The 26,514-nt window shown below is 41.6% G+C and overlaps 1 protein-coding gene across 3 annotated transcripts in view; it reads left to right on the top strand.

The window, feature by feature from the left end:
* DISC1 (DISC1 scaffold protein) overlaps nt 1-26,514 on the top strand; it is a 417,270-nt gene that overhangs the window by 116,586 nt on the left and 274,170 nt on the right. For all 3 annotated transcript variants that reach the window (XM_049868319.1, XM_049868320.1, XM_049868321.1), the window contains exon 4: nt 16,896-17,043. In XM_049868319.1, coding sequence (XP_049724276.1) covers nt 16,896-17,043 — 148 coding nt within the window. The remainder of the gene's footprint in view (nt 1-16,895; nt 17,044-26,514) is intronic.

Here is a 26,514-nt window from a genome sequence, read left to right as displayed (position 1 = left end):
TGGCTGTGGTGGTAGTAGTGGTGTTGGTGGGATGGTGGTAATGGTGGTGGTGTAAGTGGTGATGGTGGTGGTGGTAGTGTTACTGGTGATGGTAGTAGTAATGGTGGTGGTAGTGGTAGTGATGATAATGGTAATGGTAGTGGTGATGTGGTGGTAGTAATGGTAGCGGTGGTAATGGTAATAATGGTGTTGGTAGCGGTGATGGTTCTGGTAGCGGTAATAGTAGTAGTGGTGATGGTGGTAATGGTATTAGTAGTGGTAGTGGCGATGGTGGTAGTGGTAATGGTGGTGATAGCAGTGATGGTGGTGGAGTGGTAGTGGTGGTGGTGGTGATAGTGTTCTTGATGGTAGTAGTCGTGGTGGGGCACGTTCCATGGAGCTCAAAAGGAAGCTGACAAACTTCTTCTTCCCTCAGGCAGTTGTGTGTGGAGAACCAGCCAACCCAGATTCTGAACAGTGAACATGGCCCACATATATATAGTGATCAGTTTCCCACTGCATCTGTGAAAACACACTTTAGAGAAGGTTTAGTAGTTCTGAAAATCTGATGGTTTTATAAAAAGTAACCAAAATTTAGTTGGTAAGCTGTTTCCCTAGGTTATTTGGTGATTGACATTTGGTGAAAGAAAGTTGGGGCAAAGAGTATTTTGGAGTGACCCATACTGAGACCATCCCTTTGGAGGTTCATGATCCTGAGGAATTTTGTATGTTTTCTGATGTGTCTAAATATTGCAACTTTAAGCGTTATTTTACAGGCCTACTGACAGTGCATGTGTGCATGCATGTGTGCCACATGCACACACACGTGCACACACACACAGAGCGAGCTTGCTAGTCATATGACACACCAAGAACTGGTGTAAATATCTGGCAGCTTCATGACTTTTGCTATTTTGATTACTCACAATTTAACTATTTTATGTGCTAAGTTGTTACTAAGGAAGAAAAACTGCTTCCAAGAAAATATTCCAAAATAGAATACTGAAATATTTCAAAGCAAATCAACAAACAGATATGTATCAAGAGCAGGACAATAGGCTAAGTGCTGAGTGGCAAATATCACAGTTAAATTACTGCTTGTCTTCCTGAATTTTTTATCTCCCCCGAATGCTTATACCACAACTAAGTTTTATACTGCAACTAAGAATGATTTATCAGTCTTCTTTCCACACATAGGCAAGCTTAAAATATAACATTTCTAGAAGTCCTCTTTGGTGCTCACTAAAAAGATCTATGACCCAGGAAAACCAAGCTTACCCTAAGCAGCTTAGCACTAAGAATTTGAGGAAACCGAATCTTCCTTTTTATACAGAGATCAAAGAGTAGCATGAAGTGATCAGTAGGCTATTTAAAAAATATGATGATTTTTCTCAGTAATAAACAGCTTAAGATTGTACAGAAGATTTTTTAAATAAATTTCATTTTTATTTTTTTGGTGAAAATATACACAAAAAATATATATACCAGTTCAGCACTTTCTACATGTACAATTCAGTTACACTGATTACATTCTTCACATTGTGGAACGAGTCTAGCCATCTTTTTACAAATTAGTCCACCACCGCTTAGATAAATGCACTGCCCCTAAGCTTCTCATCTAACCATTCAAGTTGCTGTTGTCAGTTTAATTCCGTATAGATAATTATTTAAAAGAGCACAATGCTCAAGGCAGACATTCTTTACTAACTAAGCTAAACGGTTGCTTGGTTTAAGGAGCCTTGGTGGTGCAACGGTTAAGTGCTTGGCTGCTAACCAAAAGGTTGGCAGTTCAAACCCATCCAGCGGCTCGGAGGAAGGAAAAATTGGTGATTTGCTCCTGTAAAGATTGCAGCCAAGAAAACTCTTGATCTACTCCGTCACATGGGGTTGCCATGAGTTGGAATTGCCAACAGTAACCACATTGTTTGGTTTAAAGATGACTTCAGAGGATAGTTTGGTTTAAGGTTTAAAAATTATCTCAGAGCAATGATTTTGGGGGGCTCATCCAGCTTCAATGGCTCAGAAAGTCTGAATTCCCTGAGAATCTGAAATTCAGTTCCACATTTTCCCCCTTTTGATCAGAATTCTTCTATAGAATCTTCGATAAAAAAGTTTAGTAATGGCAGCAAGTCACCATCCAGTTCTTCTGGTCTCATGGTAAAGGAGGCAGTTGTTCATGGAGAAATTAGACATACATTCCAGTTTCTCCTCTGATTCCTCCCTCTCCTTCTTCCTCTGTTGCTCCAGGTGAATAGAGACCAATTGTTGTACCTTGGATGGCTGCTTGCAAGCTTTTAAGGCACTATGCAACAAACTAGGAGGTAGAACAGAAGCACTAAAAACACTATTGGGCCAATTGACTGCGATGTCCCATAAAACCATGTCCTTAAATCTCCAAAGGAGGAAAACAAATCCTATGAGGTGTTTGATTGTACATAAGCAGGCTCAGCAGCTGCTTTTTTTTTTTAAAGTAGATATGACAACATTTACCAGTTCAACATTTTTTAGCTGTCCAGTTTAGTGAAATCAATTACTTTAATTTTGTTGTGCAACTATTACCCTTAATTGATGCCAAATTTCCAGTCACCATAAGCAAAAACTCATTGCTTCCCCAAAAATGGCTCCCCCTTTCTCCCTCCTTTCCACCCCTGGTGACTACTAATAAACTTTGGTTTTTATTCGTTTGCCTATTCCTGCCATTTCACATAAGTAAGATCATACAATATTTGCCCTTTTGTGATTGACTTTTTTCACTCAGCATGTTTTCAAGGTTCATCCATGTCGTAGCATGTATCAGGGCTTCATTTCTCTTTATACCAAAACCAAACCCGTTGCCTTTGCGTTGGCTCTGATTCGTAGTGACCCTACAGGACAGTGTAAAAACTGCCTCACAGTTTCCAAGCTGTAATCTTTATGGAAGCAGACTGCCACATCTTTCTCCCATGGAGTGGGTGGTGGGTTCAAACCACCGACCTTTCAGTTAGCAGCCAAGCACTTAACCACCATGCTGCCATTTTCTTTATGCATTGATCTGTTGATGGACATTTAGGTTGTTCTCAGCTTTGGCTATTGTGAATAGTGGTGCAATGAACATTCATGTACAAATGTCTGCTTTCAAGGATTTTGTTTTACCTAGGAGTGGGATTCCTGGGTCATATGGTAGTTCTATTTTTAGTTTGTTGAGCTACCACCACACTGTTTCCACAATAGCTGTACCATTTTGCATTCCCACCAGCAGTGGATAAGGGTCCCAATTTCCCCACATCCTCACCAACATTTGTTAATTTCCTTTTTTTTAATCTTAGCCCTTCTAGTGGAAGTGAAATGGTATCTCATTGTGGTTCTGATTTTTATCTCCCTGATGGCTAAAGACGTTGAGCACCTTTTCATGTGCTTGTTGGCTATCTGAATCTCCTTTTGGGTGACATGTCTATTTAAGTCCTTTGCCTGTTTTTGATTGGGTTATTTGTCTCTTTCTCTGTTTTTTTTTTAATTTTTTTTTTATTAAGTTGTAGAAGTTTTATATATACATATTGGATATTAGGCCCTTATCAGGTATATGGTAACTTACAGATGATTTTGAAAGTTGAGAAAAAAAAAAATGACTTATAATCATATTCACTGGTCATCAAAACTCTTAGTTCCTGTCAGATTTTTAAAAAATATACTTTTAATCACAAAGTATAGATAATATGTATATATAATTTTGTATCCCATTTTTTCCTCTGATAATATTAAAACATTTCCCCACAGTTTTCATAATTGTTATTTGACTTGCTGCAAACCATTCCATGAGTGGGGATATACCGTAATTTACTTAACCATTTCCCTAGAGTTGGATGTGAGATTGTTCCCACTGTTGAGAGTATCTTGTTTGCTTGTTTCTTTTGGCTACCAAATACTTTGTTGTACTCTCCTTCTGTGAGAAAGAGGCAGGTAAAGTGGAAAATAAGTCGACAGGCTACAGTGCATTCACCTGTTTTTCAGGATATGGCTGGTGTTACAGGCTGTAGGAATGCGGTCTTCCCCATAAAGCACAGTGACAACACAAGTTCTTTAAAAGAGTCAGACTTCGTTTTATTTCTGAATCCACATAGCTGTGTGACTAACCTAGACAAATGTCTTAAACTTTCTAAACTTCATCTATAAAGTGAGACTAACCATGTCTCCTTCATGAGGTCACTGTGAGGATAAATGGTTGAATATTTTTATAACGATGTGCATGGCACATAGCAAGAGCTCGTAAAATGGTTGCTACTTTTCTATATGTAGAGTACTCACCCAAACAAAAACATTCATTCATTTACTTATTTAGCATTTACCAGTTGCCTATTGTATGCCTGGCCCTGAGCTAGATATCACTGAGACAAGGATGAGTAAGGCTCAGTGCCTACTCTGTGGATCTCAGTGTCTCTCAGGGGAGCCAGGCAAATAAGATCTTATCTCTGTGTGAATGCGGAGACTATAGGAGCAGGTTCAGGGATGGCTTCTGGGAAGGATAGTAGAAAAAAACCTTGATTTTGGCTCCTGAAAAGATCAAGGTTCAAATTCTGACTTTGCTACTAACTTGCTGTGAGGCCTTGAGCAAACTACTTAAATTTGCTAAATTTCAGTTTCTGCATTTGTATTCCTATTCTGCAATTGTTGTGAAGATCAGCTATGATGTATGTACAGTGCTGGGCATGTGGTAGATGCTCAAAAATGATTATTATGCTTGAAGTCTTCGGTACCCCAACAATGGCTGATCCTTATGATAATGAACCTGACAAACTACTGAAATGTCAAAGCTGGCTCAGTTGTGTTCAGGTGAGTTTGAAATGCATTTTATTACATTCTAATTCCTTGTAAACTGGTCATCTACACATGATGTATATGGTAATGTGGAATTATTAGAATATTCAGCTCTCGATGAATTGCACTTCTTGGCCATTATAAAACTAGAATGGCCATGAAGAAATTGGTTCATGAAGATTCATGAGGACATTGATTGCTTCTTAACATCAAAGGGCCCGTTTGGAATGTACAATGGCCACACCGCTCAGAATAAGGTTTGCACCACGCATTCTGTCATCCCACAGGTAGAATGAAAAAAAAAAAAGTAGGAATTGAATCTGTTTATCAGAATGTTTTTATGTGTTAAGAGTTCTTGCTGCTCTGTAAATGCTTATTTGCTTATTTATTCGTAGATGTAGAAAGTACTTTTCTTTCACTCCGTTTCCGTACTGTAGCAGGGAACGAGCACTTTTTACCAGTGTGATGAGGAATAGCAGATGAGAACTGACCCTCAATTAAACACTAATAAATATGTTATGGTGGCATTAAAAAAAAAAACATTTACTGAATTCAAAATCAATTGAGATGATGGTTAGCACTTCTGTTGCTTGAGGTTCTACACATAAAGCATTTTAGATTTATGAATTGAATATATCATATCAATTAGGACCAATTTTTTTAATGCATTATTTTGCTTAGTGCTTAGAGATAGCTTCCTTGTTTAACTTTGAGTTTGTTTTTACTATTCAGCTATACTGTATTAATAAAATGCGACCAAATGTTCTAAAATTATTGCTTTTCTCTTTGTCGTACAATTGGTCAACCACTTTTATTCAGCACTTGCTGTCTGTAGCATTCTCCACAATGCTATGGACTAAAATCAGATTAGCAATGTCTATAGAAAGGTTGCAGAGGATTAAAAAAAAAAAAGTCAGAGAAAGTGAATTATGTTTCCTCAACCACTGAGCCAAACAGAGAACAGAATAGGTTTTCTTAAAGGTACCACAGGGTTCACCCGAATGAGGGGACATGGACAGAATACAAAATTCACAGACATAGCATTCGTAGTGCTGTGGTTATCTATTTACAGTTTAAACAAATAATGTATTTTGAAATAATCTTGCACTTACAGAAAAGTTGCATGTATGGTAGGCAGGACTTCTATACCCGCCTCACTCATATTCCCCATCTGGACATACATATCCATTATCATTAATCTTTTTTTTTTTTTAGCCATTTGATAGCAAGCTGCATACGTGATGCCCATTGTCCTAAATACTCCACTGTGCATTTTTCCAAACAAGAACACTCTCCTGTGTCACCAACCTGCTACTCTCCAAGTCAAGAAGTCAACATTGATACAATGCCTCTGCCCAGTCTAGAGACCTCATTCATATTTCACAAACTCTCTCAACAATGTCTCTTTTTCCTTTCTGATTCAGGAGCAACATCGACTGTAGTCATCATGTCTCTTTAGTTTCCTCCTACTTGGAACAGCTTTTCAGTCTTTCCCTGCCTTTTATGCCCTTGGAAGTTTTAAGGCGTATAGGCCTTACCTTTTGTTGGACAGCCTTCAACCTGACTAGATTCAGGATGCTGTCTTGACAGGACCCGCATAAAACATCATTGAAATGATGCTGTACACTTCCTGGTGCATTACATCAGAGGGTACACAATGTAGACCCTCTTGTACTGGATGTTAACCCTGATAACTTGGTTGTGCTGGTGGCTTCCAGGGTTCTTCCAGGGCTTTGAACAGGTTCCTTCTGTTCTAGCCCCTGCTGAGAATTTGCATTTCTAACGAGTTTCCTGCTGAGAATTTGTATTTGTAACAACTTCCCAGGAAGTTATCCATAAGAATCACCTAGGGCTCTTGTTAAAATGTAGATTCTGATTAGTATATCTGGGGTGGAAGTGCAAATTCTCAGCAGAGAACCCGTTAGAAATGCAAATCCTCAGCAGGGGTTTGAACCCAAATGAACTGGTTCTAAGCCCTGGTCTCCACCACAAAGTTACCATTTTTTCTTTGGTAATTGATTACTATATTGTGGGAGAGATATCCAAACATTACACCAATATTCTGTTCCTCATCAAACCTCCATTCCATTGGTTCTTTTAATAGTTGGCATTCTATTAACATGTGTCTTGGTTTTCTAGTACTGTTGTAATAGAAATACCACAAGTCAGTGGCTTTAAACAACAGAAACTTATTTTCTCACGGTTCAGGGAGCTAGAAGTCTGAATTCAGGGCATCCTTCAATTGTCTATTTCAGCTTCTAGTAGCTGGCAATTCTTGGAGTTCTTGGGCTTGTAGATGCATCTGCCTTCATATGGCATCTTTCCCCGTGTGTGTCTCTGTCTACTCTGCTCTTTTTTATAACTCAGAAGTGATTAGGTTTAGAACCCACCTTACTTGGGTCCGACCTAATTAACATAACATGGAATCCTCTATTTCTAAATAGGATTATATCCACAGGCCAGGATGTTAATCCATATTTTGGGGGGACACTGTTCAACCCATAGCAGCATGGATTCATGGATTCCTGTTTTATTCAATGGATTGTACTTCATTATTATTGATACTTACTTGATTCTCAAATAATCCCACAGTTGGCAAGTAGGAACTTCTTCAAGGTGACTCCTATGTTCTGTTGACATGTCTCTATCAAGTTTTGAGCACTCTCTTAATTTTTTTTGCACAAGATATTCTAGACTCATCTTGTACTGCCCCGCCTCAGCCTTAGAATCAGCCATTCTGCAAGGAATTCTGATTTCTTTTATAGAGGATAGTACTTAGAGATCAAAATCTGTGTGCTCATTGTTACTGGGGTGTCACTGCTTCCGGGCCTTCTCAGTGGATAAAGATAGACAATATATGTAAACACACATATAGCTATAATTATTTCCTTATCTATCTGTGAGTACATATATTAAAAACCATTAGTCCATTCCAGTACTTCAGATTCCAAAACAACACATCCAAGTTCTCTTAGCCGTCCCCCTTTCCATGACTGTAAATGCATACTCCAGTATCAAGAAACATAGCTGTCTTTATCCTCATATACTTACTTACTTGTTGAATCATTTTATTTATTTCTCAGTGTAACCTGCCTCCCAGCCGTCCTGGCTGTCTACTCCACTACTGACCCTCTCCTCTTAGTGTGTCATATCAGACACTGGTGGGCTTATCTCTGAGCATGCCACCCGGAGGCCTCTGTGTGGCCTTCCACACCCCCTCAGCACTCTGAATTCTTAGGTGGTGGTGGCTACACTGCCTGGGTGCTTCTGCATGACCACCTACCTTACTGATGGTGCAGCTTGCTGCCAACTCCTCTGCACAGGAAGAGAAGATCTATTTATAATTTTGATCCTTGTCCCCAGTCACTGAGTGCCACAAAACAGGAATGTGTCATGTTCATCTTTTAGTCACATGACCTAGCAACTTTGAGTTACCAAAATTATTTGTTAATTGAATGAATAATGAAATGATTAGTAAGCAAGGCATTTGGAGGATGAAAAAGACCTATTTTCCATCATTTTCAGATACTCCCCATTTTTCCATACCATCTGTGGTAAAGTGAGTTCCTTTATGTGGCCTGTTGGCTTGGTTCTTTAGAAAAACAGCTTGGGAGATTTCCTGCCCTAAACCCCAAGGAGTTACCTTTTCCTAGTCCTTTGGAGAAGTCCAAGGTTGGTTTTTCCTCAGAGAGTTTGTTACAGGGAATTCCCCTGTTCATTGGCATTTCCTGGGTAATCTGTAAACAACTTGATGATTTGATACTTTTTTTCTGGCCCCGGGCTACAATTTGCTCCGTGATTGGCCTGTTTTACAAATCTTGCAGGGTTTGGTTGATTGGCTATGCAAATAGTGACATGAAAATCCACCCAGTAGGACTGAGTGACTTGCAGTCCACCGAGGGAATTGGTCAGTCTGTGGCTCTGCTGGGAGGGCCATGCCTTGAAATTGACAAGGAGTTTGCTTATATAGGCGGCCAACCCCACAGAGGTTTTTCAGAAAAGGGAGGCAAGAAATCTCTTAAAAGAGCTGTAATATGGGTCAAGGACTGTAACATTGAAACAATGAGAGGACCTGAAGGGCCTTGTGGCGGAGCCAGCAGCAACAGGCCTGGAAGGGGCCCTGCGGCAGAGTTGGTGGTGACAGCAGAATGCTGCTGTTAGGAAAGCAGTTAAGATTGCTGAGCAAGCTGCTACACTGGCTCTGAGCTGGGCCAGTTAGCAGTGGGGAAGCTGAAGGCAGAGAGGCCTTCACATCTGAAAGGGGGCAGGCACGGCTGAGAGAAGGGCCTGCCTGCTTACATGGCAGAGAGAAAGGCAGGCTTGCATGGTTGAGAGATGGACCTGCTACTGGCAGAGAGCAGCTGAGAGCGCTGTCCTGGTTGGAAGACCTCCTGCAGTGAAGAAAGGAGAGGTGTGCTCTCCACCTTGGAGGAACCTTCCAAACCTCATCTATGTGCTTCCTGATCCTAATCTCGAGTTTTTCCTGTTACTTACAAGTTGATCCTGATTCTGAGTTGTAGCCTGTTACTTCCCAAATAAACCACATAACTATGAGTATGGCCTGAGTTCTATAAGGCCATCACAATGAATTATCTAACCCAGCAGAGAAGTAGAGAGTACCGTGGGGGAAATGGCTGGTGTTAGAAGGTGGAAAGTGGAGGTATGTCTGACTTCTACCTCATAAGAACCAGCTTTGTGCTGATCCTGATTATTATTGCTCAGGAAATTAGGTGATTTCTGACACTAGATTATACCATCTATTTTATATGGGTAAAGCTAGCTACTCTGGTTGAAGCTTTCCCTTTCCCTCTTTGTCTCCAATATACCTTTTTGTCATTTAATAACAACTATTATTTCATTGAACATATTATAGAGGTATTACTCCCATTTAGCTGGTGAAAACACTGAGACTCAAACAGGGCAACTGATTTGTCAAATATTATATACCAAGGAGGCCTGGATGCACAGTGGTTAAGTGCTCAGCTGCTAACCAAAAGGTTACTTGTTTGAACCCACCAGCTGCTCTATAGGAGAAAGATGTGGCAGTCTGCTTCCGTAAAGATTTATAGCCTTGGAAATGCTATGGGGCAGTACTACTCTGTCCTTAGGGTCGCTGTGAGTCAGAACCGACATGATGGCAACGGGTTTGGTTTTTCTGTAGTTAATGTCAAAGCTGATACTAGAATTCAGGTCTCCTCATTATTAGTTTTGTGGTTTCATGTTCTTTCCAATAGCATGCTGCCACTGTATCACCAGGTAGAGAGTGTTAGTGTGAGAGGAGAGAGAGAGGTTGAGCAAGATTGCCAGTGCTCTTGAATGCAGGTGCAGAAGTTTCGTCTTCACTCTGGAGGCCATGTGGAGTCCTCCAGGTTGTTGAGAACATTTGGTAACAACATATATGGAAGTGCTTGGGATGGTGCCAGGACATGGCAGATGTTCCTTCATTCCTTTGTTTATTCATCACTTTATTAGCTTGTACAAGTCTGAGTTGTAGGAAGGTTGCTCTGTCAGCAATGTGTAGAAATGATGGAAGGAGTGAGAGAGATTAGGCAAGGAAGCCCCTCATCCATGCAGAAGGTGATGATGACCTGGGCTAGACTGAAGGCAGTGGAAATAGAAAAGAAGGCAACAGTGTGATGAATGCCAAAAAGGTAGATCACCAGGAGGTGGAACACAGGACAAAGATGAGTGAAAGAATATGAAGCTTTAGGCCTGGATGATAGAGAGAGGGATTATGCCTTTGGAAGAAAGAGTAAAATCTTGGGAGTCAGGCAGAGAATTTGATTTTAGACTTGGTGAGTCTTATGTTCTATATTCACTTAGTTACCAGTGAAAAGGATTTAGAGTGGCTTATGAAAAATATATAACACAATACACAAAACAAGGAAATCTAGTTTAATTGAGCACATTTTTTGCAGCACTTATTCTGGGTCAGGCAGTGTCCCAGGTGCAGGTTAAACAGTGATCACTGTGGTAGATGTGATTCCTCTCTCATGGGCACATGCGCTACTGGGACAGGGGGAGACATTTACAAAATGTCTCATGGATGCATGAGACACAAGTAAAGGCAGGTGTGATGAGCCTTGTGAAAGGCAAGTATGGAATGTGCTAGGGAGAATGTAGACCAGGAGCCTACCTGATGGGGTGGGCGGGGGCCAAGGAAGGCCTCCATGTGGAGGAGACTCCTCTGCTGTCATCTGAAGGGTGAGTAGGATTAGCCAGGGGAGATGTGGAGAGAGACATTTCTGGCAGAGGGAACAGCCGATTCCTCCATCTCAGATAAAGGTAACTTCATCCTTCAGGTTGCTCAGGCAAAAGACATTGTAGTTACCCTTGATTTTTATTTGCTTCTCTTGTTTTCTGCATCCAAATGGTCGGAAAATATCGTTGGCTTTCTCTTCTAAATATATCCAGAATTCCATCACTTTTCACTACCTCTACTTTTACTTCTATGTCCTGGCCACCATTAGATGTTGACTAGATGATAGTAATAACCTTGTGACTGGTCTGGGGGCTGTGCCCTTTACACCTAGTCTTAGCACAGCAGCCAGAGTGATCCTGTTCTAACACAAGTCCTTGCACTCTGCTCAAAACCCAAAATGTGGCTCTCATCTCCCTCAGAGTAAATAGCAAAGTCCTTACAATGGCTCTAGACAGTGATGATCAAGCTTACCTTAGAACCTCTCTCCCCTCATCTCCTTCTACTCTTGTCCTTGTCCACCCCACAGACAAGTGTTGTTTAATCGTGAAATGCACATCCACCTCAGGGCTTTTGCACCGGCTGGGAGTTCCCTCTTCCTGGAATATCTGATAAGTGAATAAGGGTGTAATTTGGGGGACCTAGCTTTTTTAGAGACTCTAGGAAGGCCGCTCTGTCAGCAGTATGTAGAAATGATGGGAGGACTATGAGAGATGAGGCAGGAAAGTGGATTCATCCTTTTTTTCTTAAAGCAACATGTTTAATTGGATGATTTTTATGAACTATTCCTGAAGTTTCTAACCATCACAATTTAGTACGAAACATTGAGTTACAGGCTGTGGGGACAGAAGAAGCACCAGTGGTGGCACCTTCTAATCCTGGTTGCCCTGGGGGTAGGAGGTGGGGAAGGTCTTTTTTTAAAATCAAGCCCCCCATGTCAATGTACCAAAGAATTACTCTGATTGATATTAAACTGTGTTGAAACAAAATGGACAAAAAAGCAAATATTACTACTGTATGTGGGGGTAGGGGTGGGAAGAAAGAATGACTCCTGCAAAGCAGGAGGGGAGGCAGTCGGAGAGAGGTTCTGTGGCTGTGACCCCAGATGGTCACTCACGTTCCTCCATTTTTACTTTCAGTGGTCTCAAGAAGGTCCAAATTTTCTACTGTTTCTTTTCCTATGTGTTTGCTTGAGAATTTCACCAGCTATTCACCTGACTATCTTGACTTTCCTCAAACTTTTTCTACCACTCCCTTTTGTGTTTGCCTTTGTCTTGGGCTTCAGTCTATTCTTCCATTTGTCACTTCCTTTCATACATCTCTGTGGCTTCTCTTTCTTTTCTTTTAATTTCTAGTTCAGCAAAGAGTTTCGTGGTCTTTTGTACAAATGGGATAGTTGCTGTTGTTAGTTGCCGTGCAGTTGGTTCTGACTCATAGCGACCCTAGGTACAACAGAATGAAACGCCTCCAGGTCCTGCGCCATTCTCATGATCATTGTTATGCTTGAGCCCATTGTTGCAGCCACTGTGTTAGTCTGTCTTGTTGAGGGTCTTCCTCTTTTTTGCTGACCCTCTACCAAGCATGATGTCCTTCTCCAGGGACTGATCCCTTCTGATAACATGTCCAAAGTATGTGAGACATAGTCTTACCATTATGGCTTCTAAGGGGCATTCTGGTTGTACTTCTTCCAAGACAGATTTGTTTGTTCTTTTGGCAGTCTGTGGTATATTCAATATTCTTTGCCAACATCATAATTCAGAGGCATCAATTCTTCTTCAGTCTTCCTTATTCATTGCCTAGCTTTCACATGCGTAGGAGGCGATTGAAAACACCATGGCTTGGGTCAGGCACACCATAGTCTTCAAGGTAACCAAAAAAAACCAAACCCGTTGCCGTCGAGTCAATTCTGACTCATAGCGACCCTATAGGACAGACTAGAACTGCCCCATAGAGTTTCCAAGGAGTGCCTGGTGGGTTCGAACTGCTGACCTTTTGATTAGCAGCCGTAGTTCTTAACCACTCCACCACCAGGGTTTCCATCTTTGCTTTTTAACACTTTGAAGACATCTTTTGCAGCAGATTTGCCCAATGCAATGCACTGTTTGATTTCTTGACTGCTACTTCCATGGGTGTTGATTGTGGATCCAAGTGAAATGAAATCCTTGATGACATCAATCTTCTCTCTGTTTATCATGATGTCACTTATTGGTTCAGTTGTAAGGATTTTTGTTTTCTTTGTGTTGAGGTGTAATCCATACCGAAGGCTGTGGTCTCTGATCTTCATCAGTGCTTCAAGTCCTCTTCGTTTTCAGCAAGCAAGGTTGTATCATCTGCCTGCAGGTTGTAAGTGGAATAGACTAAACCCTGAAACCAGCCAGAGCTGATGGTGCATGTTGTAGTGGAAGTCCCTAGGACCTAATAGTCAAGAGATGCTGGAATAAGAGATAATTTAGAGATTAGAGAGAATGATTGAAGCACTAAAATTGCTGGTGACTTTTCTGGTGGGCTTTTTAAATAATAAAAGAAAAAATAACTTTAGATAGTCACATTTGCGAAGGAGAGTAGCCACGTAGAACAGAGCTGATTATGGTATTTCCTGAGATAATTTGTGTTTTCTTTTGGAATTCACTGTGAATGTGATTTCTGGCCCCTGATTTACCATTTTAGAGGAGCACTGATGGTGCAGTGGTTAAGCACTCAGCTGCTAACTAAAAAGCCAGTGGTTTGAACCCCCCAGCCGCTCCATGAGAGAAAGATGTGGCAGTTGGCTCCTGTAATGATTTACAGTCTTGGAAACCCTATGGGGCATTAGTTCTACTCTGTCCTCTAGGGTCGCCATGAGCCGGAATCACCTTGATGGCAGTGGGTGGGTTTTACCATTTCGAGTGTTTTATTTTGAAGGGTCAGCTTGCATTCTCTGAGGACTTCTTATCTGGCAATGGGAGGGTATAGTTTAGGACATGGTGTAGGCAGAAGGAGACCAGGCTGGGGTTTAAAATTTATTGTGAACACTCTCAGGCCAGTAATTAATACCGGTACTACTACTACTACAAAGAGCCGGTCCTTTTGGATACTTAGTAAGTGGTCCTACGTGCTCTACATAGATTATCTCATTTAATCCTCAAAAACTCTATGATGTGGATGCTATTATTAACCCCATTTTTACACACTGGGAAGCTGAAGCTTAGAAAGGTTAAGTAACTTGGAGATCAAACAGCTAAAAATGGTAGAGTTTGCAGTACAGACTCAGATTTTTTCCTCACCTCTATGTGATAGCATCTTGTCACATCTTTACCATTACATTATGACATCTTAATGTGTTATTTTAGAGCATATAAGGTAAGAACTTTATTGCTTTTTTTTGCCAATGCTTTAATTTTATACAGCAACAAAGTATTAAGGAATAAATCATAATGTGTTAAAAAAGACTAAAGTTTGTTGTTAAGGAACAGGTACATTTTAATGTTATCATAGGAGGTTTGTCAGACCAGAGTCCACTGTGTATTTTAAGTGTGGTGTCTCAATTAACCTTAGCTATAACTTCTGAAGAAGGCAGCATAAATTGAGAGCCCTGGTAGTTATTGTGGGCTGGTATTGAACAGTTAAGTAGATAATCTTTTCTGTATAGTTAGGATGAATTCTAGGTAAATTTTCTTAATAAATTTCTGGCTATTGGTTCCTAGTACATATGGAAAATTTATGGGAAGGCTTTCACTTGCCATCTCCAGACACACAGGTTTGCTGCTCCAGAAACCTGGGGCCGTCTTTCATCTGCCCATGTTTCCTCCTTGGGAATGGGCCAGCACCAGGGCTGAGGCCACTTTAGATTTGTCATATCGACAAACAGTGTTAACTCTCGGATGGTATATTAGAAAAGGGTTTGTTCAAAGCATTTTGTTCAAAATGATAAGCTTGTGAAAACAGCGTTTTAATTTAAAATTAAGTCTTAAAGAAATGGCCTATTTGGAAAATGGCCTGCAGGGCCATAGGAATGTAAAGGAGTTTTGTGATCTAAGATAGGGTCACCAGAACATTTAGTTTTCATGGCGTACTTAGAAAAGGATATATTTGCAAGCAATAGGCACTTAGGAGCTTAGGCTGCTGCCTCAGGACCACCTGCTGCCAGGGGTAAGTGGGATTACAGTCCCCACACATACTAGGAGCACACCAGCCTAGCCAGGACCACCGGGAGGGAAGCTCTCTGGAGTGTTCTTGTTAGGTGCCATGGAGTCGGTTCTGACTCATAGTGATCCTGTGCACAACAGAATGAAACACTGCCTGGTCCTCTGCCATCCTCATAATTGTTGCTATGCTTCAACCCGTTGTTGCAGCCACAGTGTCAGTCCATCTCATTGAGGGTCTTCCTCTTTTTTGCTGACCCGTTACCAAGCATGATGTCCTTCTCCAGGAACTGATGACATGTCCAAAGTATATGAGACCTAGTCTTGCCATCCTTGCTTCTAAGGAGCATTCTGGTTATACTTCCAAGACAGATTTGTTCATTCTTTTGGCAGTCCATGACATATTCAATATTCTGCTCCAACACCACGACTCAAAGGCATCAGTTCTTCTGTCTTCCTTATTCATTGTCCAGCTTTCACATGTGTGAGGCGATTGAAAACACCATGGCTTGAGCCAGGTGCACCTTAGTCCTCAAGGTGACATCCTTGCTTTTCAATACTTTAAAGAGGTCTTTTGCAGCCAGTTTGCCCACTGCAATGCAACCTCTGAATAAGATCTCTAAACCCAGTCCTTACCTTTCTGTAAAAATAGCTTTATGGGAAACTTTCCTATTCTTTAGGTATTCGATTATGACAGCATTATGATGAGTTCTCATCTGAGGGAATTTCAATTTCTGCAGTTAATTCTGTAAGGAAAAGTTGTTTTATAGTGATTCTGTGTTTATACCCTGTCCTAGGAGACCTAAGTCTTCCTACTTTACTGCAGAAGTGGGTTTCTGGTCATCTGTAGCATGATAGAACTTGAACAATTGTTTCTATGACTTTTGTAACTATGTCTGCTTCATCTTGATATACAGCCTTTGAGGAAATATTCTTTTTTGTTTTTTAATTTTATTCTGGTAAAATAAATATAACACAAAATGTGCCATTTTAATCATTTTAGGTGTACAATTTAGTGACATTAATTACGTTCTCTGTGTTGTACATCCATCACAACTATTTCTAAAATTTTATCACCCAAAACAGAAAACTTAGTACCTATTAAGCAATAACTCCTCATTCTCCCCTCTCTCCAGCCCCTACCACTACCACCCATTGCCATCAAGTTGATTCTGACTCAAAACGACTGTGTAGGACAGAGTAGAACCCCCCATAAGGTTTCAAAGGAGTGGGTGGTGTATTCGAGCTGTTGACCTTTTGGGTAGCAGCCAAGCTCCAGCCCCTAGTGACAACTGATCTACTTCTTGTCTCTATGCATTTACCTATTCTAGATACTTCATATAAGGGAGGTCATCCAATATTTGCCCTTTTGTGTCTGACTTATTTCACTCGGTATAATGTTTTCAATGTTCGTTCATGTCGTAGTGATGAAATGTTCTTCAAATGAACCCTTGGGTGGTGGTTTTTTTCCAACTGATAATATATCATCCACCAAAATTAGCAGATTTTCTCCCAAATGATCACCATGGTCTTAAAAATAATTAATATTAAGTATTCCTCTGTGTGATGGTCATGAACTATAACCTCTGAGAGAAGAATGAAAGGTAGGAGGGCCATACTGTTGGTGAAAAGGCAGAAGATTCTTAAAACCATCAATTGAGAGATGAAGGTGCTGGCCTAGAAACCCATCACCTTTGTGTTATATCATTAACGTAAAGGTGAATGAGGAGTGGAGCTAAGAGACTCCAGATTATCTATTTTGAGTTTCATGGTTCTTTTTCTCTCACATTCTTTTGGATTTCTAGCTGAGAAGTTGAAACAAAGATTAGAAGACCTGGAGAAGGAGAAAAGCACCCTGCAGTTTCAGCTTCCTTCCCAGCAGCCAGCGCTCAGCAGAGTCCTGAACCAATTGGGAGCACAGGTTCAGGCTACCTTGAGCTGGGCCACTCAGAAGTAAGTACTACGGTGGCCACCACTTTCCACTCATGTTTCTTCCTTTTTTACCAGCTCCCTTTTTGCAAAGAGCTGAGAGGGGCTTAGCTGAAGAGGCCTTTAACTGCCCCTTTGTTGCTTGGCCAGGCAGGGGTTCCTTCCGGAGTGAGGAAACTGGTGTGGGTCATGCTTCCTCAGCAGGCCCTTTCTGCTAATTGACACGCAGCAGTGTCCAGGAGAGACCCTCTACAAACCACAGCCTGAGGATTAAGCTTCCTCTGGAGAGAGGGTGGGGGTGGATTTCCTCATGTCAAGGGCAGCCTGTTGTTGTTAGGTGCTGTTGAGTCGGTTCCAACTCATAGCGACCCTATGTACCACAGAACGAAACACTGCCCAGTGCTGTGCTATCCTTACAATCCTTGTTATGCTTGAGCCCATTGTTGCAGCCACTTTGTCAATCTGTCTCTTTAAGGGTCTTCCTCTTTTCCGCTGACCCCGTGCTTTACAAAGCGTGATGTCCTTCTCTAGGGACTGATCCCTCCTGATGACATGTCCAAAGTATGTAAGACACAGTCTCGCCATCTTTGCTTCTAAGGAGCATTCTGGTTGTACTTCTTCCAAGACAGATTTGTTTGTTCTTCTGGCAGTTCATGGTATATTCAATATTCTTCACTAACACCCGAATTCAAAGGCATCAATTCTTCTTCGGTCTTCCTTATTTATTGTCAGCTTTTACATGTATATGATGCAATTGAAAATACCATGGATTAGGTTGGGCATACCTTAGTCTTCAAGGTGACATCTTTGCTTTTCAACACTTTAAAGAGGTCTTTTGCAGGAGATTTGCCCAATGGGATGCGTCTTTTGATTTCTTGACTACTGCTTCCATGGGTGTTGATTTTGGATCCAAGTAAAATGAAATCCTTGGCAAATGCAGCCTTTTCTCCGTTTATCATGATGTGACTTACTGGTCCAATTGTGAGGATTTTTGTTTTATGTTGAGGTGTAATCCATACTCAAGGCTGTAGTCTTTGATCTTCATTAGTAAGTGCTTCAAGTCCTCTTCACTTTCAGCAAGCAAGGTTGTGTCATCTGCATAAAGCAGGTTGTTAATGAGTCTTCCTCTAATCCTGATGCCCATTTTTCTTCATATAGTCCAGCTTCTTGGATTTTTTTCTCAGCATAGAATTGAATAGGTATGGTGGAAGGATACAACCCTAACACACACCTTTCCTGACTCTAAACCACTCAGTATCCCCTTGTTCTGTCCAAACAACTGCCTCTTGATCTGTGTACAGGTTCCTCATGAGCACAATTAAGTGTTCTGGAATTCCCATTCTTCACAATGTTATCCATAATTTGTTATGATCCACACAGTTGAATGCCTTTGGATGGTCAATAAAAACACTGGTAAAGATCCTTCTGGCATTCTCTGCTTTCGGCCAGGATCCATCAGACATCAGCAATGATATATTTGATTCTGTGGCCTCTTCTGAATCCGGCCTGAATTTCTGGCAGTTCCCTGTTGATTTACTGCTGCAGCCACTTTTGAATGATCTTCAGCAAAATTTTACTCGTGTGTGATATTAATGATATTGTTCTATAATTTCTGCATTCAGTTGGATCACCTTTTTTTGGAAATAGGCATACATATGGATCTCTTCCAGTCAGTTGGCCAGGAAGCTGTCTTCCAAATTTTTTGGCATAGACAAGTGAGCACTTCCAGCACTGCGTCTGTTTGTTGAAACATCTCAACTGATATTCTGTCAATTCCTGGAGCCTTGTTTTTCGCCACTGTCTTCAGTGCAGCTTGGACTTCTTCCTTCAGTACCATTGGTTCCTGATCATATGCTACCTCTTAAAATGGTTGAGTATCGACTAATTCTTTTGGTATAATGACTCTGTGTTTTCCTTCCATCTTCTTTTTGATGCTTCCTATGTCGTTTAATAGTTCCCCCATGGAATCCTTCACTACTGCAGCTGGAGGCTTGAATTTTTTCTTCAGCTCTTTTAGCTTAAGAAACACCGAGCGTGTCCTTCTCTTTTGGTTTTCCATCTCCAGCTCTTTGCACATGTCATTATAATACTTTACTTTGTCTTCTTGAGCCACCCTTTGAAACCTTCTGTTCAGTTCTTTTACTTCATCAATTCTTCCTTTTGCTTTAGCTGTTTGACATTCGAGAGCAAGTTTCAGAGCCTCCTCCGACATCCATCTTGGTCTTTTCTTTCTTTCCTGTCTTTTCAATGACCTCTTGCTTTCTTCATGGATAATGTCCTTGATGTCATTCCACAACTCGTCTGGTCTTCGGTCACTAGTGTTCAATGCGTCAAATCTATTCTTCAGATGGTCTCTAAATTCAGGTGGGATATACTCAAGGTCATAATTTGGCTCTCATGGACTTGCTCTGATTTTCTTCAGTTTCAGTTTGAACTTGCATATGAGCAGTTGATGGTCTATTTTCACAGTCGGCCCCTGGCCTTGTTCTGACTGATGATATTGAGCTTTTTCATTGTCTCTATCCACAGATGTAGTCGATTTGATTCCTGCGTATTCCATCTGGCAAGGTCCATGTGTATAGCCGCCGTTTATGTTGGTGAAAAAAGGTATTTGCAATGAAGAAGTCATTGGTCTTGCAAAAATCAATCATTTGATCTCCGGCATCATTGTATCACCAAGGCCATATTTTCCAACTACCGACCCTTCTTTTTTGTTTCCAACTTTCGCATTCCAATCACTAGTAATTATCAATGCCTCCTGATTGCGTGTTCTATCAGTTTCAGACTGCAGAGGCTGATAAAAATCTTCAATTTCTCATCTTTGGCCTTAGTGGTTGGGGTGTAAATTTGAATAATAGTTGTATTAACTGGTCTTCCTCATAGGCATACAGATATTATCCTGTCACTGAGGGGCAGCCTGGTCTCCTGTAATTGTGTTTTCAACCTGTAAGATCCACAGATGGTCTCTTCTTGACTGAGAGATGAAAATATGTCCTGTTACTCTACCTTCTGCTCCTGAGCAACTTTTGTTGTTTTTTCTGCTCCAGGGCCTCCTGGGATCGTTCCTGTAGACAGAGCAATAGTTTATATCTCTAGTCCAGTGTCTCTTGAGCTTGGCTGCACATTTGAATCACCTGGAGAGCTTTTAAAACCACAGCTGCCCAGGCTCCACCCAGGTGATTCTCATGGGCAGCCTTGGCTGAGAACCGATGCTCTAATCTACCAGTTTGTTTCAGCTCTCCTGCTGAAGGCTTGTGAGTGAGGGAACAGATTTTTTATGAATGCTGTTAGCCTACTCCCAGTGCAGGTGTATTCAGGTATAAACATGGCTACAGCAGTTACATTGCATTTCTGACTTCCATTCGGCCCTGAGAATCACAGCATTTTCTGGCCTGTTCCTATTAAGTGTGCAGGCATTATACCATCAGTTTGTTTTGGTGCCTCCCTACAGCCTGTCTGAGCAACGAAGTCAATTATTTTATTACGTGCTTGCCTTGCGGTGTTGCTGGTAGAGTGCCTGGCACCTGGTGGGTGCTTCCTGATAAATGTTTGTTAAAAGGATGTTCACATGTGCCTCTTAAATATCGTGTGATTTCCACCTCCCCATTTCTGTTCTCTTCTCATCTGACGTTGAGATGTCACCTCAACTCCTCTCCCTTTCTCGCATGAGGCTCTTCCCAACTTGACTTAATTCTTCCTTTTTTATCTTTGGGATTATTTTTTGTCCTCCATGCCAGTCTTGGATTGTTTTTAACATTTATCAATTATTGTTTTTATTTATTTAACAAACACTTTCGAAACAGTTTTAAGTGCTTAAAGAAGTAACTAATTTAATCTTTAATCTTTATGATAATTCTAGGGGGTAGTATTATTTTACATATTGACATCTATATCAATATAGATATTGATATCCACATCTGTATCATCTGTGTCTATATATCCATCTATAACCAAAACATCAGCAATTTGAATCCACCAGCTGCTCCTTGGAAACCCTATGGGGCCACTCTACTCTGTACTATAGGGTCACTATGAGTTGGAATTGACTCAATGGCAACGAGTTTTATACCTGTATCAATATTGATATCGTGTATGTCTATAAGTTTATATCAGTAGCTGTCAGGGATTGAATCGTGTCCCCCCAGAATGTGTCAACTTGGTTAGGCCATGATTCCCAGTATTATGTGGTTGTCCTCCATTTTGTGATTATAATTTCATGTTAAAGAGGATTAGGGTGGGATTTTAACACCCTTGCCCAGGTTGCATACCTGATCCAGTATAAAGGGAGTTTCCCTGACGTGTGGTCTACACCACCTTTTAGCTCTCAAGAGATAAAAAGGAAAGGGAAGCAAGCAGAGAGGGGGTCCTCGTGCTACCAAGAAAGCAGTGCCGGGAGCAGAGTGCATCTTTTGGACCTGGGGTCCCTGTGTGGAGAAGCTCCTAGCCCTGGGGGAAGATTGATGAGAAGGCCGACAGAGAGAGAAAGCCTTCCTTTGGAGCTGATGCCTTGAATTTGGACTTTTAGCCTACTTTGTTGTGAGGAAATAAACTTCTCTTTGTTAAAGCCATCTGCTTGTGGTATTTCTGTTATAGCAGCACTAAGATGACTAAGACAACAGCTATATTTAAGGCCAGGAAAGGGTAAGTGACTTGCCCCAACCACACTGAGCGGCTAAGCCAGGGTCTAAACCCAGGCTGTAAAGCTCCAGAGCCCCTGGTCTGAACTAGCAGGCTGTGTACTAGCACACCTGCTGGCTTTCTAAGTCTGAGCCTGTAAAGGCTTCCTGCTAATGTCTCTTTACCCCTACATGTGATTTGGATGGAGAGCAGTGCTTTTCTTATGATCTTGGCTAAGTTTCTCATGAACATGATTAACTGAAAAAAAAAAGTATTCTCAATTATATTAAGCTAAGCCATATGAAATTTCTCATATTTGACTGTTTGTGACCTGTAAAAATAGCACTTTGGTTTGGTTCAGCCTAATATGTTCCCTATAAAAGTATAGATCTTTATTAAATACTTATTAAGCCAATATAAACTATTGGGTTGCATATTAGTTATTATTCTTTCTCCTTTTGCGTATTAGCTATTATTTGTTCCCCTTTTTCCTCCCGGGTGCTATCTGTACACCATGTTTTTATTTCCCATTCACTTTCTGAAGCCACTGTGGTATGATTTCTATCTCATTCCCCAAATGTCTCCCAAAATCAACAATAATTTTCTATCGTTAAATTTAAAGACAGTTCCAATTCTTATTCTACTCTATTTCACTGCAGTGTCTAGAACTTTTGACCAAATTAATTCTTAAAACCCTCTCCCCTTGGCTTTCATGATTCCACACTTTCTTGGTCTTCTTGCTAACATTCTGACTATTCTTAATCTTTCTGAGCTCCTGTTCCTCTTGATGTCTTCTTAATATTGATGTTCCTCCATCTTCTGTTTTAGACCGCTTTCTCTTCTCACTGTATACTCTTTCTGGGTAATCTCAAACACTGCTTTACTTAGGTACAGTAGAACTGCCCCGCAGAGTTTCCAAGGAGCACCTGGTGGATTCAAACTGCTGACCATTTTGGTTAGCAGCCATAGCTCTTAACCCTTAACCGCTATGCCACCAGGGTTTCCATTTATGTGCTAATTTCCCCTGAATTTATATCACTAGGTCTGATCTCTTTCCAGAGTTGCAACCCACAGCCACTTTCACTTAAACATCTCCCTTACCTGATCCATAGGTGCTCGTATGTCCAAAGCTAAATTTCCTACCTTCCTCCCCAGGGAGCTCTTTCTCCTGTATTCCCAATTTCAGTGAATTATACCACCTGGTTACCTAAGCCAGAATGAGAGACATCTTTGGCTTTTCCCTTTTACTTACTCTCCACGTCCATTGGTCACCATGTCCTGTAGATTCAATTGTTTTCCTCTCTCTCATTCCCACCCACTTCTTACCCCCATGTCAAAGCCTCAGTTCTGGTCTTTAAAAATTCTAATCTGAATCATTGAAGTGGCCTCCTTATTGGTATTCCCAATGCCACTATTATGCCATCTCACACATGTTCTACAGTGTCTACAAGATGGAAATATCATGTCCAGTTCAGTTGTTCTGTTGTTTTCAGGATAAAGTCCATGCTGCTTAGCATGACATTCAGAGCCTTCGTGATCCAGCCCCTGCCAGCTGCCCAGAATTTAGCCATCACCACCTTCTCTCTGACATACTGAAGTATTAGAAGTTGCCTGGATGCTCGGAATTTTTCTAATTTCTGATGATCTTGCCCATGCTTTGGAAGTCCTGCTCCACTGTTGTCACCAAACTCTTCTTTATTCCTCAAGACTTAGCTAAGGCACCATCCTTGAGAAGCCTTGCCCGTCAGTCACACTATCTCCCCTTGAATTACTATAATCCCATGAATTACCTCACCCCTATTCCAACTATCCATTTTAGCCTGTGACATTTGTTATCAGTGGGGTTGATCTGGACTGCCAAAACCCAACCCCACCCATTGTCGTCGAGTTGATTCTGACTCCCATAGCGACCCTATAGGACAAGGTAGAATTGCCACAATAGGTTACTGAGGAGTGGCTTGTGGATTCAGACTGCCAACCTTTTGGTTAGCAGCCTGAGCTCTTAACCACTGAACCACGAGGGCTCTGATCTGGACTGCAAAAAAAAACCCATTGCCATCGAGTCGATTCTGACTCATAGCAATCCCTATAGGGTCGCTATGATCTGGACTGCCCCCCTCCAAAACCCATTGCTGTCAAGTCAATTCAGGCCTCCCCTAAAATGAGCTGTTGCTTGGAGGCTGTTACTGCAGTTCTCACAGAGGCCACCAGGAGGACAGTGGTGCCCAGAGCCGGAACAGAAATCTTACCAGGAAGGGGCTCCCTCTGCTTTTGGAATGAAGTGTACTTTTCTTGTGTAAATAAAATAGCTGTATTAACACAGACATTTTTCCATACCAATTAATAACACAAATAAATGCCTCTTAACCTTTTTGAGATCAGGTATTTCTTTGAGAATCTATCACAAAATCCCATATGTACATACATGCCAATCATCACGTGCAGTTTCAGGAGACTCACGGATTCCTTGAGGCTTATCCATTCACTCTTTAGGGACCTTTGGATCCCAGGTTAAGAACATTTGGTTTAGGACAAGACTGAAGAAAATGTAAGCACCAAGGTATAGTCAGGTACTTTTTTTTTTTTTTTTTTAAAAACTGTCACTTTGTTCTTAAAAATCACTGTTTTTAATTCAGCCTTGTAAATTTTTTTTTTTTTTTGTAAAAGCACGGTTTAATTCTCTGAACTCATGTTGAGCATCACCTTGAATCAGCCCTTCTTGAATAGCACTCTTTCATTTGTTCAGGTCCTGTCAGCAGCCTCGAGAGTTTAGCTGCTGCCATCAGGGGTTAACTGTGTTCTTCAATAGCAGGTACCGGTAGTCAAAGTATTTGGCCACCCAGTGCCTCTCTTTTGTTTTTTTCTACATTGCTCCATCATGTAACTGGTTCATTGAGGTCTTTCCACTCAGTGGGGATATAAACACAAAGTGGTGCTGTTTTTTCTCTAGTCTCCATTTTGCTTTGTTGAATCTGCCTTTCCCATTTCTCTATGATATCTTGGGCAGATTACACAAATTTCTGGTCATTTTCAGTTATTTATTTTTCACCCAGTCCAGTCTAGTTTGAAACTCAAATTATATATCCAATACAAAGCTTCCCCCATCCCCAGCTAGACTTGTGACCTGGGGAACTTAGTCTGGGATATGGGGGTGTTGTCCAGCCTTTTGATCCTTTCCCTTCCTCTTTTCAAGGTGGTGAGGAGGGGAGTACCAAGATCAGCATCTCTCAGGTTAACCAGATGTTATAACCTCTCCTTGTTGGCCATCGCTGCCTCCCTGACCAACAAAGGCATCCACGCCCTCTGTCTGCAGTGTCTGCCTCCTTACTCCTGTGGAGCACATGTGTGAGCTCTTCACAGGGCATCAAGAACAACTTCTTCTGTTCTACCTCAGCAACCACCACTTTCCATGTGATCATAGCTTCTTTCTGTGGAGGTCCTCCTGTCCAATGAGTGCACTTGTTGGGGGAGGGTGGTGCCAGCAAGACGTATCAAGCCCCAATAACTTTTGTGATGCCCACATGATCCATGGGAAACACAATAAATTTGCCACACCAGAAGGCGGGCATTCAGTCTGCCCCATTACAGTACAGACCTCTTTCTCTGACTAAAGGAGTCCTGATGGAGCAGGGGTTAAGTGCTTGGCTGCTAACTGAAAGGTTGCTGGTTTGGCCCATCAGCCACTCTGCAGGAGAGAGATGTGGTAGTCTGCTTCCATGAAGATTACATAGGAAACCCTATGGGACAGTTCTCCTCTGTCCTATAGGGTCGCTATGAGTCAGAATCAACTTGATGACAGTGGGTAAAACACTGGCCAAGTGCCTTGTCTCTCCACTTCCTTTTCCCTTGCTCAGGGGGTGCAGTGATATATCAGAAGGTCAGTTGCATAAGCAGGTATTGTGGTAGACAAGATTGGTGCTCTGGGTCACAATCCTGTGGCCTCCCTCTGATTTCAGCTACACCTGTGGACAGTGTTGTGCTTACTGGCGGTTTTCCACCTCAGGCAGCCAACCAATATCTCAGTTTACCTGCACAAGGCTTTCTCTGAAGCTGTATGAGGAAGGAGGGGGGATGAATAATGTCCCTGAGAACAAACCTCAACCAGTAGGGGTGGAAGTTGGTGGATAAATGCCTCAGTCTACCCAGTCTCTGGGGGACAGTTCTGAAGCATGCTCCATACATTTTTTTCCAGAAGATTCCTAGGGAGATTGAGCCCCAGTTGCCTATATGGTGACTAGTTCAGTAATTCACCTTTTATTGGCTTTTCCTCCTTCCCACACTCTCCCTCCAGTTCCCTGGAAATCACTTCTCCAAAATACAACCTGCACTCAGTTCCTTGTCTCAGAATCTGCTCTTAGAAGAACTCAGACTCAGACAGCTATTTGTGTGAGATGGTCAGATGTCAGTCTTCCTGCTTGCAGGGCATCCCAGCCTTTAAGGGTGATTCTGTTGGTTTTTTTTCCCACTTGGTAGGAGTGGAGATGTTTACTCACTCCTTGCCCCCAGAGGGAGGGAAGAAAAAGCATCTCCTTGAACACTCCACTTCCTACAAGGCCAGTGGGGCCAGATGGGTGTGGAGAACATGTTTGTGGCAGTGCTGCTTATGCAACTTGCTGAGTAGGGCGCCTACTCAGTGGTTAGATCTTTAAAATAGAACATACTTAGGCCCTGTTTGCATCAGCTCTGACTTCTAATTCTGAGGGACAGGAAAACTTCACCTGAATAACAGCAGCAATCAGAGAGAACAGAGAGGAGCTGTTCCTGCCAGCTCTTTCCCTCCATCAAAAGGCGTTAGTTTCCCTTTCTCCTAAGAGCAGGGTGTGGCCTACCATAACACATTTGACTTATAATTTTCTCATTAATACTTTGCATTTCTCT

This window comes from Elephas maximus, chromosome 24, assembly GCF_024166365.1.
Source record: "Elephas maximus indicus isolate mEleMax1 chromosome 24, mEleMax1 primary haplotype, whole genome shotgun sequence".
Taxonomy (NCBI): domain Eukaryota; kingdom Metazoa; phylum Chordata; class Mammalia; order Proboscidea; family Elephantidae; genus Elephas; species Elephas maximus.
The sequence above is the reverse complement of the archived record's forward strand: the minus strand, read 5'-3'. Positions and strand labels throughout refer to the sequence as shown.